The sequence below is a fragment of the Silurus aristotelis genome (assembly GCF_946808225.1).
Source record: "Silurus aristotelis genome assembly, chromosome: 2".
NCBI lineage: Eukaryota > Metazoa > Chordata > Actinopteri > Siluriformes > Siluridae > Silurus > Silurus aristotelis.
Genome location: NC_139575.1, coordinates 10418626 through 10437141, shown reverse-complemented (window position 1 = coordinate 10437141; position 18516 = coordinate 10418626). Strand labels below are relative to the sequence as shown.

The 18516-nt window shown below is 37.2% G+C and overlaps 2 protein-coding genes across 35 annotated transcripts in view; one reads left to right on the top strand and one right to left on the bottom strand.

The window, feature by feature from the left end:
- dock7 (dedicator of cytokinesis 7) overlaps positions 1 to 7688 on the top strand; it is a 63187-nt gene extending 55499 nt beyond the window's left edge. For 17 of the 33 annotated variants that reach the window (XM_083565229.1, XM_083565226.1, XM_083565222.1 and 14 more), the window contains 8 exons: positions 1118 to 1132; positions 3722 to 3847; positions 4293 to 4382; positions 4961 to 5197; positions 5303 to 5446; positions 5641 to 5747; positions 5839 to 6006; positions 7572 to 7688. In XM_083565229.1, coding sequence (XP_083421355.1) covers positions 1118 to 1132; positions 3722 to 3847; positions 4293 to 4382; positions 4961 to 5197; positions 5303 to 5446; positions 5641 to 5747; positions 5839 to 6006; positions 7572 to 7614 — 930 coding nt within the window. In that variant the 3' untranslated portion in view covers positions 7615 to 7688. Of the gene's footprint in view, positions 1 to 1117; positions 2133 to 3712; positions 3848 to 4292; positions 4383 to 4960; positions 5198 to 5302; positions 5447 to 5640; positions 5748 to 5838; positions 6905 to 7006 lie in introns of all 33 variants that reach the window. The other 16 variants (XM_083565231.1, XM_083565227.1, XM_083565228.1 and 13 more) reach the window with 4 other exon arrangements.
- A 420-nt stretch (positions 7689 to 8108) lies between these two features.
- Positions 8109 to 17674, bottom strand: usp1 (ubiquitin specific peptidase 1). Of its 2 annotated transcripts, none has more exons than XM_083566826.1 (9): positions 17054 to 17674; positions 16707 to 16895; positions 15025 to 15145; positions 14021 to 14122; positions 13215 to 13381; positions 11676 to 12340; positions 11039 to 11212; positions 10761 to 10962; positions 8109 to 9997 (listed from the first exon to the last, which is right to left on the bottom strand). In XM_083566826.1, exons 2-9 carry the CDS (start codon positions 16874 to 16876, stop codon positions 9265 to 9267), a joined length of 2334 nt encoding a protein of 777 aa, XP_083422952.1. In that variant the 5' UTR covers positions 16877 to 16895; positions 17054 to 17674; the 3' UTR covers positions 8109 to 9264. The 2 variants fall into 2 exon arrangements, with proteins under 2 accessions (XP_083422952.1, XP_083422951.1); XM_083566825.1 differs by having other exon boundaries at positions 17362 to 17674.
- Between the last annotated feature and the right edge of the window lie 842 nt (positions 17675 to 18516).

Here is an 18516-nt window from a genome sequence, read left to right as displayed (position 1 = left end):
TGATCTAATGTAGCATATTATTTGTTGTTAATAATGACGTTTGCAGAGTTCCTCTCCCTGTTACGCAAATAAAATCTTTGTTTGAGCCCGTCTAGCTATTTTTTATTTTTTTGTAACAGTATCTTACCCTTGCAGTTTTTCACTTATTTTCATCAGTCTTTCCGAAACGATTCTCTGTCATCCTTAATGAATCACCACTAGTAAAAACTTGTATATGTTTGCAGGTGCTCGCTTTTAGAAGCTTTCAGTGTAGGTCTGAAATCTGACTTGTGTTAGGGGACAGGAAAAAAATGCGTTTGGAATAATTTTTGAGTTGCATCATCTCCTTTAACAATATTTTCTAGTGTTTGAATTGACAGCAGACCTGTTTCATTTAACATTGCCCAAAATTTGACCAAATAAAGGCAGGTACGTCTAAGGGAATTTTGGCTTCCTGAAAAGTGTGCTTGGCAGATGGATAAGAAGTAAAACAGCTATGTATGATAAGGTCTGATGATTTAACATTGCCAAATATTGCATCACAATTTGACCAAATAAAGGAGAGTACGTCTAAGGGAATTTTGGCCTCCGGAAAAATATGTAATATATAATTTAACATTACCAAATACTGCACCAATATTTGACCAAATGAAGCAGAGTACGTCTCAAGAAATCCTGGCTTCCTGAAAAATATGCTTAGCTGATGGGTATTGAGTATAATAGTAAGCTATGTATGATGTTAATACGTAATAATAATTTGTATGGAGTATTTTTAATACAATAAAATATTGAAACTGAAAGCGAAGCAGGTTTGGAACTCTAGTTAATGTCACTAAATATTGTAGCACTATTATATTGAGTGATGGTGAATAAATGTTACAAAAGATATTAGAACTGTGGTCCGTTTTATTTCTGGGCAACTACAGATTAAAAAAAAAATGAACCTGGTCCCAAAATCGGTTTGTTTAAGGCATCCAGACTAGTGATTTTTCCAGTCCTGAGTACAGCATGCCGTGTTCTGAAGATTCCAAAGGGAAAAATATTGGCTTTTCGTAGTGGTGAGGGATTCCTGCTGAACTCATAAAAGGGTGTACTGTGGGCGTGTGTGTTGATTTGTCTTATATTCTTTCTCACACAGAGCACTGGCTGGGAGGTAGGTGGTGAACCTCATGCTTAATGCTTGACCCACATGTGCAAGCTGTGGGCATTGATCCTGGCTTTCTCTGCTGTGAAATCGATCCATTAACCTTTTTATCGAAATGTTTTTTTTTTTTTTTTTTTCTCTCATCTCTCACATCTGTGGCATGTTAACATGCCATTCTTTTCTATCTCACGTTCCCCCATTTCTCTCTCTCACTCCCTTTTTTTCTTCTGAACAGAAACAGTGTTAACATTGCTCGTTTCAGCAGGCCATGTGCATGGGAGCCAGTGTGTGACATTAACGACGAGCTGTCGATGAATGCGTCACTTCATTTGCCTCATCTCTCTCCCTTTACTCTTTGTCTATCATCAGCACTGGCACTGATGTGACCTCACTACAGTCATCCTAAAGCACAGGGTTCGATTTATGCCAGTTAAAAATAACAATTAAATAAAGGTCAATTAAAAATATGTATATATTATAAACCAGCAACTTTTGTTTTTGTTTTGTTTTTTTCCCCTCTGTTACCACAAAGATTACTCTGTGGTCCATCGGGAGTTTTTTTGGAGCTTTTCCCTGACCGTCATTCTTTATTTAAAACTAAATCGACCCCTGAGTATTGATTTCTGTTTGTTTGTGAATCGCTTTTAATACATCATTTGTCTCTCATGGTTCTGTGCATGACTCCTTGACAGTTTGGCACGACGCTGTCCTCTTCATTTAACAGGATCTCAGACTGTTCCTGAATCCCATCTCGTACTCACCAAATCCTTCCTGCTTGCATTCTGCATGTGCCCTGTTTTTGGGATCTTTTTGCCTTTTTTTTTTTTTTTTTTTAGTCATAAATCCGTTTGAAGTGTTGTTGCTGTTTTGATTTGTCTCTACAAGAAAGTTCATGGTTCCCTGAATAAAATTGTTCTGTTCTCTCCTTATTTTTTATTTTTTTTTGCCCCTTCCCCCTCCCCTCGGTTGCTGATCCCTCCTCTTCCCACTTTAATTATTATGTCTTGTGGTAAGTTCCTAGTTTGAGGCTTTATTTCTGTTGATTTAATAGCGTGATGAGTGACTGAGGAAACAGATAACTGATATTTTGTTTTTAACTTTTTAAGTAGAAAGAGGGTTAATGATGTAATTTGAAGATGCAAAGTAATTCAGACTGGAATTTTATGTGCCTTTGTTTATTTATTCATTTTTAAATAGTATCAGTAACTTGATGGCCTGCTGATATTTGTGTGACACTTTTACACAGTCTTTACATAGTTCTAAAAACTAGATTTAAAAATATGTTGATCTTTTGCAAAAAAAAATTATTTTTATTTATTTTTTTGTCACTGTCCTCACATTATCTTTTCAGGATTGCCATTTCCAAATAGTGTTTTTTTTTTGTGAAATATTGTTTCTACTCCACTGCAATAGTTTTTCACCTAAGCATGCTGTCCTACTGCCTTATTCCCCATTCCTATCGTCTCCAGCACCACCTCCCACACTTGCTGTCTAGCTAAATACTACTGGTTGATGATCTGAACCCATTTATGGTTCTTACTACTTTCTCATGGTTTATATTGGTTTATATAGTGTTATACTCCTGTCTTTTAGCTACTTTGGCATCCATATTTTGGGAGTTAGGTCAACCTTACTGTTCTCAAGCAGTATAAATGGATTTATTGGATGTTGACAGTCATGTCTTTGCCAGTTCAGAAGTTGTCAGTAAGGGTGTGGAATAAATGTTCAGTGTTAAAACATTTATTTGCTCTTTTTTTTTTTTAAATGCTTTGGCTTTAAATCCAGCTGTATGGCATTGTTTAGAAGGTTTCGTTTTTGGAAATTAAAACATTTGTATCTTTCTAAATGGTACAGTCATGTTTCAGTATTTAGCCTGGGATTTAAAAATTTCCGTCTCTGAATCTTTCGCTTTGAAACTCCAATATGTTAAGCAGATTATTAAATGAAAAACCTGAGCTCATTAATGCATTTATTTATCATAAAACTGGGTAGTACTGCAATGTAGAATCAAGCAATTTGACATAGTAATAACATATTAGTAGCAAATACTTGATTTTATAAATGCATTCCAATTCTATATGTTGAGCTGCATGTCATTTCAAACTGTATAGTCCTTCTTGTATTGTATCAGAACATTTTAAAAGCATAATTAGGTGTGTTGATATATATATATATATATATACCCATTTGAAATCTCCTGTGACATTTACCTATAATACACTATGCAGTTCTATACTGTACTGAGTGATTTGCTGTGTTTGGAAGCCTCATTGTGTGTGGTCACCGTTTCTGCTTTTTTTATTATTATTTATTTGAATTAGAGATAAAAAAATTCTTATTATTAATTTACCAGACCGTGTTTGTCTTGCATGTTTACCAGGTCTGATAACTTGGTGCCAATTCAACATGAACTTTTCCTCTGCTTGTTTAACTTCACCTTATTCTGCCCATGGCCCAGGAGTTACTATAGTTTATCTTATAATACAAAGATTGTAGTTTAAGGGATATTATAAGATGTGAAATGGATGATGAGACTGAAGAATCTAGATAGAATCGCACAAACTTTTTTGTTTGCTAAATTTGTTGCAGGATGGAAAGCGCATGTTTGGTACTTATTTCCGAGTTGGATTTTATGGTTCGAAATTTGGCGACTTGGACGAGCAGGAGTTTGTGTACAAAGAGCCGGCCATCACTAAGCTGGCTGAAATCTCACACCGGCTTGAGGTACACAATCATTAGAAGCTGTTTTGTTATCTGTGTGTTTGTCTCTTGTTTTTTTTTCTTTTTATCTGGTTTGTGACCTGTTGGGTTGCCCTAGGTCCACATGTTTTTTTTTTTTTTTTTTTTCCTAGCCCAGCTTTTGTTTATAATGCAGATCCATTCATACAGATTATGTTCATGGAATATTTAAAAATAATTATCTGGTCATATCCAATAGTGATGCATGTTTATAACATTTACAGCACTTTATATTTACTTAAACAGTGAATGAAATAATATAAATAAATTCTCCACACGCGAATGTGTGAAATTATCTTTAATGTTCTCATGAGCATCAAATCAAAATAGTGATCCAGGTTGGATTGATAAGTCAAGGTTAACCGAAAGCCTTCGTATTTTCATGAACGTGAACGTGAATGTTTCTATAGACCTTGTTCTCATTTTGTAGGGTTTCTATGGGGAGAGATTTGGAGAGGATCAAGTTGAAGTCATTAAGGACTCGAATCCAGTGGACAAATGTAAACTTGATCCAAATAAGGTATGTGTTTTGTGTGCACTTTATGTAGCTCTATGTTGTTTGTGTAGCACCAGGGTTCTGGAGGATCATTGTCTCATTTTTTTACTGTGTACCACTGTACAGTAGAAATGACAATAAAAGCCACTTGACTTGCAGCAGCACCTTTATGGTCAGGTAGACAGTAGTATTAATATTGAGTTAAATGCAGATGTTTGTATAAACTTAGAACCTGTTTGTATGCACAGAACAGCCTGTGCATCCATCTCCTGATAACTCTTACATAAGTGAGCTATAAATAGGCTAGATGTCATACACTGGCTTCTTTAAATCACTTGTAATGCTTGACACAAAACCTTGACTTTGGCAAATTTTTTATCTATAAGCCGTTGATTTTGTTATTCGATGTAAAAATAAATAAATAAAAACCTTTCAAAGTGGGGTAAATTATTTATATATTATAAATATTTTATAATATTTAACAAATATAATAGTTCATATATAATATAATATAGAATTTTAGTTTTTTTACTAATAATTCTAGAGCGTACTGTATATTTGTGCATCCCTGTGTGCTAAATGGATGATGCGTTTTGTCACAGGCTTTCGTTCAGATCACGTACGTGGAACCGTACTTCGACACGTACGAGATGAAGGACCGCATCACATATTTCGACAAGAACTACAACCTGCGGCGCTTTGTTTACTGCACGCCGTTCACACTAGACGGCCGCGCACACGGAGATCTGCACGAGCAGTACAAACGCAAAACCATACTTACCACCAGCAACGCCTTTCCCTACATCAAAACCCGCATCAACATCATTCACAAGGAGGAGGTACAACCCGAGTATAACCGTCCTGTCCACCCTGTAGAACCGTCGCATATAGTGAAGTCAGTTCATTAATTATGTCATTTTTCCCCTTACTTTCTTTGTATTTAGATCATCTCCATGCCCATTGAGGTGGCCATTGAGGACATGCAGAAGAAGACACAGGAACTGGCCTTTGCCACACACCAGGATCCAGCTGATGCCAAGATGTTACAGATGGTGCTGCAGGGGTCAGTGGGCACCACAGTCAACCAGGTGATTAAAATTGTAGCTGTAGGAGAAAAATAATCTACTGCTGGAAATGTATGTGTATTAAAAAAAAAATATATATATATATGGATGGGGGACGACTTTTAAATTGTTTGGAAAATCACTCATCCTGTCAGAATAACGGCACACTGGTGGTATCTAGTCAGTATTTTTCCTCACTTGATGTACATGTTCCCCAGGGTCCACTCGAGGTGGCTCAGGTCTTCCTGTCTGAAATCCCAAGTGATCCAAAACTCTACAGACACCACAACAAGCTCAGACTCTGCTTTAAAGACTTTACCAAAAGGTATAATGACTAAATATCTTTAATTGTGTTACTTTGTGAAGAATCACTTTAAAATCAGCTACTGAGTTTTTTTGTACGTGTTCGTTATAAGGTGCGAAGATGCCCTCCGCAAAAACAAGAGTTTGATAGGTCCTGACCAAAAGGAATATCAGCGGGAACTGGAGAGAAATTACCACAGGCTGAAGGAAGCTCTGCAGCCGCTAATTAACAGGAAGATCCCACAGCTCTACAAGCCTGTACTCCAGGTTAACTCTCACAGGTTAGAGAACCAAACATAACAATATTCCAGACTTGTTGTAACAAGCTGTGAAGGTGTAATATTTACACTGTTGTAGACAGCAGGGTTTCTAAAAAGAACAGGAGAGATTGGTTTACATTTATACATGACACGTTTTTCCAGAGCAACTTAGATGTGATTTTCATCAAGAAAAGAATGGCTGAAAAAAATAATAATCTCAGCCAGTTCTGCCATCTGATCTTCTGGTGTGAAGTCTGTCCTGATGTGTTGTTAGTAAAACAAAAGTGCTGCATTGATTTGAAGCTTTTCTAAGATCAAACACACACATTTATGAAGCATTATGAGGCAAGCAGTTACATTATCTGGCATATCCAGGAGATGGCAATAATCTAGAGTTTGAATTTGGTTTACTTGATGAGGAAAGGAAGAGTTGATATCTCACCAGACATCATGAAGAACACACTGCCAAACAAAGCTGCCTGGGAAAACCTTTCACACGGTTACATTCCCTACTGTATGTAGTTCTGAAAAGTGCGGTTATTCCTCAACTGAAATGAATGTACCATGTAAGATTGGCTGTGAGCAAGAGTATATTTATCTTTAGGCTGCTGTTTGTCAGACTGTTATAAGACAGAACTAATATTTCATGCCCGGGCAAGGTTATGCATTCGTGTTAATATTTTTTTAGTAAACAATGCCTCATCGAGTATAGGAGTGTATTTGTGGCAGGAATAAAAGTGAAACAGAAATTAAGAAAGAAAATATTTGACGATATTTTCCAGACCACCGCATACATTTGTTTTATTTTTTACAGTGCACTAATTTACGCCAGTCCTAAGAGCCCATGCATTAATAATATTTCTTTGTTTTCTCGTAATTTTCATTTAAAAAAAATTTTTCCCTACGCCGTAATTGTATAGTGAGAAAAGCTCGCACCTGGTGAATGTTTCTGGTGTATATCAAGGCGTACATGCTGGCGTCTGAAATCGGCATCTCCATCATAGTCACCAATTTTCCACAGCAAATATCGACTATCTCTAGTTTGAGTGAGTCCCTGAGAAGATTAAAAGATGCTGCCTCTAGAACATGTTCTTATGCTGATTACACAGACAAATTAAATGCTGATTAGTACTGAAATCTGTACTTAAAAAAAAAAAGAGGCTATGCATCATCATATATTTTTCTAAGTATAGAAGATTCATTAATTGCACTTATTTATATTGTCCCCCTCGCAGTAGGGAAATAAAATCCTATGAACAGCTGGCTTTTCTCCTGTCACAACATTTAAACCAGTTTATATCTAGGCTCTTGACTCGATAAATGCAGACATTTACAAATCACTGACGTTTACACTGCATTTCTGATGAGCGTTTTTTGTTTTGCTTATTTGGCAAGCAGCAAACGGACAGCTTGACAAGGTAGAACATCCGAATTAACATTTGTATTCATTGTAATTTAGGTGGGAATTTTGACTAAATGGACCTACAGCAAGACTGAATAATGCAGGCCATCATCAACCCTGTACAGAACAGAATTCATCTAAACCATGTCTTTTTTTTTTTTTTTTTTTCCCCTTCTCTCAACAGAGATTCCTTTAGCAGAATGAGCCTCCGCAAGCTTGATTTGTGAGAAAGACGAGACAGCTGGCATTTAATTTATTTGTTTGTAAATATTCAACTCTACTTGGGGAGAAAAAAAAGAAATCAGTGTTTTTGCCAGAACGGAGAAAACTAAGCTAAGTGTTATAGTAGTGTCATTCCACTTTTGTATGGGTTTACAGGGACGACCTGTTACACTCTTTCAGCCTGTGTCAAAACTCTATTTAATATATGGTGTGCATTTTTTTATTACTGTGTCTTCTAACATTTTATCACAAAATGGTACGACTTTGAAAGTTTACTATTTAATCTGAATGAAAAGCAAGCAAAAAAAAAAAAAAACACGTACCATTATTTATCATGGATATTTTTCCCTCATTTTTTTTTTTTTTTTTTTTACACATATGTTTAGTTATTGAAATGTTTCAAACATTTGAATAATTTTATGTAGCTTTTGTTTACCTTGAATATTTTACTAAATAAATATTTTAATGCACAACGTCAAACAGATTGGTTCATGGATACGAGCACAATTGTGACTTTTAATATGCTGGTGTTTTAATGAGTGTACAAAAGAATCTACAAAAAGTCATTGAACATAGAAAAGCATTTTTGCTCCCGGATATAATCAAACTGTGTTTTATTTTGTACGCGTAGATGTCTCAAGCAGAAGAAAAATATTTATTGCTTATAGATACTGTCTTTAGCTTTGACACCATGTCAGCATGTGGCTTCGTTCTTCTATAACTATTCAAACGGTTTAGATCTTATCCCACATCTGACTCAAAATGTAGCTTAGTTCAGGCATGTTCCACTGAATGTAGAGAGCTGTGAAGAACACGGTCCAGATCTCAAAACATAGAAATGGCATTGAGGGGGAAAAAAACACTACAAAAATACACTTCTCTATTCCTGCAGTTTCCTATAAACAGCTCTTCTCTGCTCAGAGCTGGATTTTTGTTACAGCTTTTACACAAAGTAGAGCCTACATTTTATACTATGGTATATTTACACCCTAAAATGCAATGTTAATTTTCAAGAATAAAATCAAGATTAAAACAAAAATGTACAAAAGCGAACTTAAAAAAAATATATATATATCCACGTATAAAAACCAGTGTGTGAACAACAAAGGCTTACAGGACATTAAGTGCACTACAGTTGGTGCCAAGGTGCATAATTAAAGGGCCTTTGAAAAATGAGGTGATAAAATTAATGTGGGGAATGTAGAGGGGAAAGAAACAAAAAAAATAAAATAAAGGGGAAAAAAATGTATTTATATATAAAGAGAGAAATTAGGGGGTTACAAAATACAGGGTGTCTATACAAAAGTCTTCATACTTTGTATGAATGTGGTGTATGACCGCACCGCATTTGACTGGACGTCCACTTCTGCATTGGTCTTCCATTTTTTCAGCAGTGTCATGTGTGATATGCTTGCTATGTTTCCCGGGACACCCTGTAGAATGAAAATATTAGCTGTTAAAGGGATACACTGTTCTGCTCAGGAGAACCAACGTGCATCCTGTCCAACCTCATCACTGCAGTGACTGTGTTGAAATTCTCATTATGTGTCTGAGAATAACTTTTCATCCCTGGAATATTCCTTCCAACCTGGACCTCGTCTTCAGCTAGTTCCTTCTCAGCAAGATCTTTCTTAAAGATTTGGTCTGGCTGTCCTTTAGTTCATTTCTCCTGGGACTTTCTTGTAGAAAAGGAGGTATGGTGTAGAGGTGGCGCAGCTCTCAGGAGAACATGCACGTAGGAACTCTTCCTCCTCGAACAGCCTCACCTCGGAATCGTCAAAAAGCATCCACTTCCCTTCGTAGTCCATAAGATTCTGTAAAGCCGTATCCAAGCTGACCTGACTGTGTTCTTTCACTGCTTCTTCATCGTTCTCCTTCTTCACCGCTCCGTTCTGCACAGGAGAACCGGCGTACGCTGGCACGTTGGTGGTTTTCTCTGTAGTAGCTTGCTTGCTGGTGCTGATCTCGTAGTTTGAGATGCTTCTCTGACCTCCCAGTAAACCGACTCCTTCTGTAGATCTTTTTCCGCCGGTTTTACTCGACAGACTCGTCATATTCTGTGGTTTGGAGCTCACGCTGAAGGACACCTCGCCATCGTTGTAGTCAGGTGGTGAAACCTCTTCCTTCTTGAGCAGTTTTGTTTCTCCGTCGTCTTCTTTCTGACTCTCCTCCTGAGCCTGAAGCTCTAGCTTGGTGCGGTGGAGGTCCATCATGCGGATGTAGGTGGTGTAATGGCCACTGCTGATGGTCACTCCACTGTGCATGACTACAGCGAAAAGCCTGTAATGGTGCTTTTGGGAGGGTTGTGTGCTCCATTCCTCCAGGGAGAGTTTCAGGGGGGTGAGGAGAGGCGTGTTCACCTTTGACAATCCAGCATACGGGTCCATCCTGTTCAAACATCAGGAATTCGATTGTTTTATTGGCTAAAGCATTCATTTTACACAAAGATGATCTAATTAGCTGTTCAAGTTGTGCTATAAAAAATTTTTTTCAAATCAGCAGGATGCTGTACTGCATTACCACCAGCTGATCAAACTGTTTACATTTTTAAAACTATTTTAAATCAAATGGCTGCTTGGTTAAATAATCTATAAAGTTGTATTTTATAAAAAAAAAAAAAAAAAAAATAGAATAAATCAAATTTATGCAATATACTTTTATATCAATTAAGTTGAAGAATTGATTGAATTAAATAAATGGAAAATTAAATAGTTTACGTCTGACTATTAAGACTAATTATTAGCACTAACTATTAACGTGCAATTAATGCATTTTAATTAATTAATGAAATTCTGTTTAAACATTTTTATCCAAAAAATGTGATAGAGGCAAAATTAAAACCTTCAATGCAACACACGCTGATTTTTAATGTCCTGTCTTTACTCATATTTATAAATATATATATAAATATATATTTATATATATATTTTTTTTTTATTTATTTATATATATATATATATATATATATATATATTTTTTTTTTTTTTTAAGTCCTGTAACGAAACAATTCGATTCTAATACAAGTACCCTTACACCCCTAGTCAGTACTATTCAGATTAGGAAAAAAAAAATTCAAGTCAATATCTGAAAAACGTATAAACTTTAAATCCTTATTATTAATAATTGTAATATTACAATTCAACAAACTCACTCTAAACCACTAGCGGCAAAACACTTGAGGTGAATGGTGACAATGTCAGGGGTCTTGTCAAACAGAAGACTCCTCTCCGCCTCTGTGTAATGGTGACACGTCTCGCAGAAATATTTATCCTGGCCGACGATTCGCTCCACTGATGCAAACTGAGAGATGGCCCACCTCAGAGTCTTCTGTTCTGGCTTAGGGTCTGGGGAAACTAATCACAATGTTGATCATTGACAAACAGTCACAAAATAAAAATCTTACTTTCTTACGTCTAAACAAAAACTCACTCTCTGAACTGGGTTCTGAGCAGCTGGGCTCATCCTCTTGCACTGGTACACTTATATCCTGGAAGTCCTCTCTCCTCTCGGTATAGCACTCACACTCCAGGCAGCGTGTCCTCAGCACCAGCTGACCCTGGAACAGCTGCTTCAGCATATCCAAGCCCTGGAGTTCTGGGGTTTCTTAGAAGAAAAGGTGTTGTGAAAAAATTAGCACACAGGTCCATACAGCTTAAACTAAGCTTTTTATTATAGTTCCAAAGCTTTATCACACGCAAAATTGCTTAAAAAAGCAAAATCCACCAGCAAAATCCACTACTGGTTGACCTCTATTAACCTTTATCCACCCTTATCCACCCTAGGCTTGTTCGTTATTATTTACATATAATGATGTAATTAATAAATTACAAATAATAAATATAATCTGGTGCTCTCCGTGCAGCACGCAGTCTCACTTGTTAAAAATAAATAAACAAACAGGATTCACCCCCAGGGGCCGCTTTTGTAATGACTGCGGATTGCAAGCCAGATCAGTATTGATTTTTGCAGATAGTTTCAGCAATCAATCGGTGTTGATTAATCGGTTGACCTCTAGTATTTAACTCCTCAAGGAGTCAGTGGGTTTGTTTGTTTAGTGTGTAGTTACCTTCTGTTTCATTTTCTGTAGTCTTCTCACTTTTGACAGTGGCTTGACCCTGGCCCTGAGGGTCACAGCTGCCAGTGTCTTGGTCCTTGTTCTCTGTTCGGTCTCCTGCATGAGAGCTGATTCGACCCATGCTGCGGAATTTAGAGAAAATGCTAGGCTGCTTTCCTGATGGTTTCAGCCAGTTTAGTTTTAGCCTTTTCTTCCTTTTATTCGCCTCCTTTGCGGTTTCTTCGCTCTTCACTTCCTCTGCGTTGCTTCCTCCCTCTTTCTCCTCCTTGTCCTTCTCAGCCTCCTCCCTTTGACCACCGACAAAATTCCCAGCCACATCACCGAAAGACTTTCTCTTTGAGCGGGTTAAAGGGCCGCTTTCCTCGTTGCTTTTCTTGTGTTTGCTCTGAGATTTCGGCTTCTTCTTGGCATTGCCCACTTCTGTGTCACTCTTCCTTTTCCCATTCATCTGTCCATCAGGGTTCTCCTCTTCCTCTTGGGGAGGTGGTGTTGTCCCACTGCACGTGAAGTGCTCACTCTCTTCTGGCTTTTCACCATGGCTGGTTCTAAGGTTTTTCTTAATGGTATCGCAGGCCTCTTGGATATATGCTAGGATGCACTGTAGTACCTCCTGGGCATCATGCTGCAGATAGCCTTCATACATAGGATTCAGCTGTCTGCATGTGTACAAAATGCAACATTAGTGTTTATTCAGTAATCTCATTCAAGGAAAAAAAAAATTACATTTGGTGGACATAACAGTAATCAAGTATTATGTCGTGATCCGTTTTATATAGCACCAAGAATTCCAATTTGTCTGGACCATCATCAAATTAACTTTTAAACTAATAAGGTAAGTTCAGAATGCATGAGGGAGTCACTTCATTTTTTTAAGGATAAAATAAGCATTTTGTAGCACAGGGTCGCAATGGGGTGGAACATTTCTGTTCAATTTCTGGAAAATTTCTATGGGAACCTCATTTGGGGAATTTTGTAAATATTCCAAGCCGGAAACTTGCCATTAAATTTATGAAAATTGATGGGAATTGAAATATGAAGTATTTTATATAAACAGTATCATATACAAACAAACCTTTTGTTTGGTCATAAGCTGCCATGCATGCAAACTAATACATTATAATACAAGAATGTCATTTTTGACTGATTTTATTGTTGGTATAATTTAGTTGCACAATTGTTTACACACAGCACATGTATGTTATTTATTTTAACTTTTTTTACATTATTTTGGGTGCAGGATTCAAAATGTGTTATGTTAAGGGGAAATGCACAGTGCATGAAGGGGGCGTGGCCTCAGTAGCCCTGCATGATATTGATGAATATGCATATTTAACTGAAATTGCCTTAAATCTGGTTGTTTTAAGATTATAAACAAGATTATAGTGCAAGATTTTTGTTTCAACATAAGTTCCCGTGTTATGGGCTAACCGGCAAGTTTGTAAATTCTTAGTTTATTTCCCATGAAAAGTTCCCATTCTTGAAAATTTGCAACCCTAATTATGATCCATTAAGAATCAGCACTGTTAATACCTGAGTGTATTGAGAATCCTGCGTGGGGGTGTGGCCAAATCTCCTTCGTTATATTTGTCTGGGTTAAACAGGAAACTGGACTGCAGCTGCTCCACTGAAGATATGAAACATTTGAAGTTGTGCAGTAATTCCATTTGAACAGGCATCGAGTCTTCAGACGAGTCTCCCTGTTTATAGACATGAACACGTGTTAGAAGGTGCCAAAAAGATACAACAGAGCAGGCTAGTCATATTCCACTAAATATGTTTGTATAGTAGGTGTTGCGAAATTGTACATTCATTTTAAATATTCTTTATTTATAAATAAAAATAATGTTGCGGTAACTGAGCACTATTACAATATTTAGTCTTGTAACAGATATAAAAATATTCGCCAAACTATTTGATTGTACTTATAGGAAGCGGTTTTAGAGCATATCATTTGTGCATGGAGAACCTATTAACTTGTTTATAGACAAAAAAAAAAGCCCTAACATTGTCAACTAATTAATTTATAAAAATAATCAATAGTAACAGGCCTAACCATCATTAAACTAATACTAATTAAAGTTTTATTTGTACAGCAGACATGTTCACAACCTTTAAAAAATCCTGGTGTAGATTTTAAACAGGAAAAGAATGTGAAGAAAGAAAAAAAAAATGCTGAGACAACAGGGGGATGGACCCTCAAGAAGAAATTGGATTACACTAGTTATTAATTCCAGTGACATCTTTTCCAGGTAAACTGGAATTGCTGACTAGTGTATCATTACTCACACGAACATGTCTAATCAACTCTAATATAAATGAATTGAATTATTTCAAACCTCTTCACTTTTAACCCCATCCTCTTTCTGTTTGTCTTTTAGCTTAGACATGTGGCACAAGGAATTAACAGCTTCCTTAAAACCAGGGCAATAATACAGGACCTGCAACAACGAAGCGGGTCATTAGTAATGGCAAGGATTTAAATAAAACAAAAAGCAAAACACAACATGGTACTATCTTTTAATGCAGCATGATTTTAAATGCAGTTTTTGTGGTTTTAAAAGAGCTCAACTTTTAATTCTGCCACAATATATTCATGAATATTTTATATATACACACACACACACACACACACATGTATATTAAAAAGTGTCAGTCAGATTGACTTTGGCATTTCCCCAGCATGATAAACACCTTGTAAAAGAATGTAGGAATGAGGCGTGGCACTTTAACAATGCTTTAGATTTTACGCACTACAATGAATGTTGCACAAGTTGTAATTTGTACATACATTCATGCACCAGGCACTTTATTAGCAACATCATTATCCCATACCCTTTCAATTACCCAATCGATCATGTGGTGGCAGTGCATTGTGTACAATGAAACAACTTTTGATGTTTGTTTCTTAGTAATAAAAAAAATTTTTTAAGTCATTTTTTTTTCAGATTTAGATATAAATAAACCTGCAAACTGACATCCCAGATGAGTACACAATGGTGTGATGCTGACTATGCATGCTCATCACACAACATTATTACATAACGTTTACACAGTGCGCACGACAAGCGCGACAATTATATTTGGATGTGGAACCGGTTCTGAATGCATAATAAAGATAATGGAAACAAAGAGCCATGTGTGTCTGGTTATAAACCATGTTACAGGTGATGTGATTAAGATCAAGGGCGTTCCCTTGATTGTGTTGTACTCCATGTCCTTCCTGACCTGCCTTCAAGCTGATTTTCATTAAATTTTAACTCGAATGTGGCTTGAATCTGAATAGAAAACAAATGATTTTAATAGTCTACGTGACAAACCTAGTGGTTTAAATGGTACATACCTGAAGGATGCTGTTAAGGTAACAGGTGTTGCCCAGATTGTTAAGACCAACAAAAGGAACAAGACACTCTCTTTTTCCACAGGGAAGTGAGTGACACGGTGCTGGCACAACCTGGTCACAGCTACAGAAACAAAATCATTACAGTTTTGAAATCTAAGCACTAGCATGTCAAAATGTATAATATATCTGGAAACACGTTCCATCTTTTAAGTATTTGTTAGATGTTTAGTGAGTTTAGTTTATGTATTAGATGTCGTACAGTTACTGTGTTTAACCAAAGAATAATCCCAACATTCTCAAACATGACAATAAAAAGATTGTCAGCACCATTTTCATTCAACTATCAATAAGAAATCAAACACAAACGTAGGGGAGCCTCAAACACAACGCAGTATACATGGTTCATCAACAGCCTGGCGATCCATGAAATTATGACATAATACAGCAGCTTGAGGATGGATTGGGACTGTAGTTAATGTCAGCAGTCTGCTACACTGACACAGGACTACAGTTTGCATCATCATCAATGGACATTTGGTGCCACCCAGATGAGGATGGATTTCCTTTTGAGTCTGGTTCCTTTTGAGGTTTCTTCTTAATGCCGTCTCAGGTAATTTTTCCCCTGCTCGCTCGTTAGGGACAAACTTACACTTATAAAGAACAAACATACTCATTCTTTATCACCGCATTATCTGTGTAAAGCTGCTTTGAGTCCATGTTCATTATTTTGTGGTATTAAGGCTAGAACTTAGAACCAGCAGGACAGTGGTGAGCAAAGCGTACAGATGAGGAGGTGAGTGCTATTATACACTCATTTCACCCGACTTCATAGTAACGCATTCTCCATGCCCGTTTTTAGAATTGAAGTACATTAGCACATTTTGTTTAAGTCTTTTCCGCTGACACGATACAATGACAACTTCACGCAAAATTGTTTAGCTGTAAGCAAAATCCTGAATCCTTTCTGCTCCGTGAGTACTGTATCACAGCTGCGATAAGTACAAATAAAGAGATCTTCCTTCACTAAATCACTCTCAGTAGAAAGGTAGGTCTCAGTCGGTGCTCTCAGACTATAGCCACATTTACATACGGTAAAATGCATATGCATGTTTTTCTGTTTGTTTCATTCAAACTGAACTTTTTGAATAAATGCTCTCAAGTAGATCAATCTAAAAATGCTGTTTTCATTTTTTTTTTTTTTGGGCCTAATATTGTGCTGGTCCCCCTTTTGCTGCCAAAACAGTCCTGACCCATCGAGCATTAAATGAGCTACAGGAGCTCATCTGTTGGATCGGACCAGCATTTGCTCCACACATGCATCAATACACCAAGACGCTCTGACCCAGACGTCACAATTTGTCCCTTGTCAAACTCACTCAAATCCTTACCCTTGCCCATTTTTCCTGCTTCTAACACGTCAACTTTGAGGAAAAATCCACCTGAATCAGCACGAAAGTAACCCAAGTTTGCATTAAGCAGAAGAATCATTCGACGGTATGTATTCGTCCGGCATCGTGTGTGATGTAGGAAGGTGATCCAAAAAAAAGTCAGAATTTCACTACAGAATAAATCTCGGATGCACATGTTAATGACGAACTTCAATTTGGAAAGTATTCTAAGTGGATCATTCGATTTCTCTCCACACTGTAGGTAAGCAGGTAGAGTAGGAGGACTTCTCCCACCTTGAGGAGTCTGCTGCTTCTGCAGGCTTGGCCTCCTCAGCCTGGGGCTCTGTGAAGTCGAGTGCACGCTTGGTTTCTTTCCTTTGCAGGAACTTAAGGGACAGACGGTTCCTCCTCATTGGACTCCCCCCAGCTCCTGCAGCTACTTCTCCCTGCACACCTGGCATCATCCTGAGCAGGCAAGCTTTCCTTTAAAACACACCCAAACACAGAAACAGAGGGCATCATTGAATAATTGTTTTAGTGCAGTCCAGTAGAACATTCTAAATACTAATAATTTAATACTATTTGCCATATTATTATTTATATTTCAGAAGCTCTAGAACTCTGAAGTGTTGGAATTTTACCTCCAAAACTAATAGACCAATACTTTCAGGGGTAGGACCGCCATAGTTCAGAAACCAAGGCTACGTTCCAAATAACCTTTTCTCCCCTGTGAAGTGCACTACCTAGGGCGCACGAGCAACTGCCTTTGTACCCTACATAAGCCGCAAATACAGACAAGTGCACGCGATTTGTACTTCAGCCACACCACAACCAAACGAACACGAGCCAGGTGAAAGCCCCAGGCGGCCGAGTCTATATGGAAAGACCCGAGCGACATGCTGCGCCCTTACTCCAGTTGCCAGAGGAAGAGCGCAGACATGCTACAAACCTTTTACACGCCACTCCGGTTCTTCATCTTCGTCCAATGAAACTATGGCTAATACGATTTCCGCGCCGTTCCGCTGGATAAACGACTTGACAACTCTGATGGCGGGATATTACTCCCCATACCCGTTTTTAGACAAGCTCCGCCTTCTCTGTTCTGATTGGCTTGTGGTAATCGCTAGTACGCTGGGGTTTCTTGACTCTTATCCAATTACTGTACAGGGGTGGGACTTTCCACAATACTGGTGGGAAAAAAATATACCGACAAACAGCGCGGGCTGTAGAAGTTGGCGCTTTTTTCCCAAGGCAACCGAATGAAGTGCCGTTTTTCACTTGTTTCCGATTATTATTTTTTTATTATTATAAATATTATAAATATTAAGAAATCGATCTATATACTAAATACACAGGATGAATAATTTTAAAATAGAGGTTTATCGCAAATCTAAGCAGATTGACTGTGTTAAAAAACATCAGGCGAAATTGGAGGCGACTCGCCCCATGTCACGTGACATGAGGGTCCTTTTGCGTCTCAAAACACGGAAGCACGCATTTATATTTTATATTTTGGGGGTTTTTTTTCTCTACGCATTTGTAGCGAATCTGCTGCTGAAATACATAATAAAGAAAATCAACAATTAATAAAATCATGGAAGTTTCATTTAAACTTTTTGCATAGATTTTATCCAGATTAAGATTATAAACTAATTTATTTCGGATTTCTCGCTAGTATTTAAGGATGTATTGTTTGGTTTCTGTCATATAGAATAAAAGGGATATATGATAAGCAGGTTATTATCAGTTTATTATAATGCTTTATTTAACTTTTAATTTTTTTTCAAACATGCTTTTGTCCTGTATCTTTGTTTTTGTTTGTTTTTTTTCATGTACCTCTGCACTTGCTTTCTGTATACACATTATCTTACAAAAGATATATTTTAAAGTAGCCAATGGGCAGCTTGTATAGCTACAGATTTACTGTCCTCTAGAAATAACTCAACATATACTCGTTATTGTCAATAGCAGGCGACAAAACTAAGTACACCCTAAGTAAACATGCCAAAACTGTCAAAAGTGTTAATATTTTGTGTGAGCAACATTGTTATCCAGCACTGCTAACTGGATGTTAGACACATGGCGTGACTCCTAGGTGATGCTC

Excerpts from the sequence above, each read along its gene's own strand:
- usp1 (XM_083566826.1), bottom strand. The coding sequence starts at position 16,876 with ATGATGCCAGGTGTGCAGGGAGAAGTAGCTGCAGGAGCTGGGGGGAGT. Across the intron at positions 12,341-13,214 it reads AGGATTCTCAATACACTCAG|ACAGCTGAATCCTATGTATG; the intron begins GTATTAACAGTG and ends GTACACATGCAG. Across the intron at positions 11,213-11,675 it reads TACAGAAAATGAAACAGAAG|AAACCCCAGAACTCCAGGGC; the intron begins GTAACTACACAC and ends TTTTCTTCTAAG.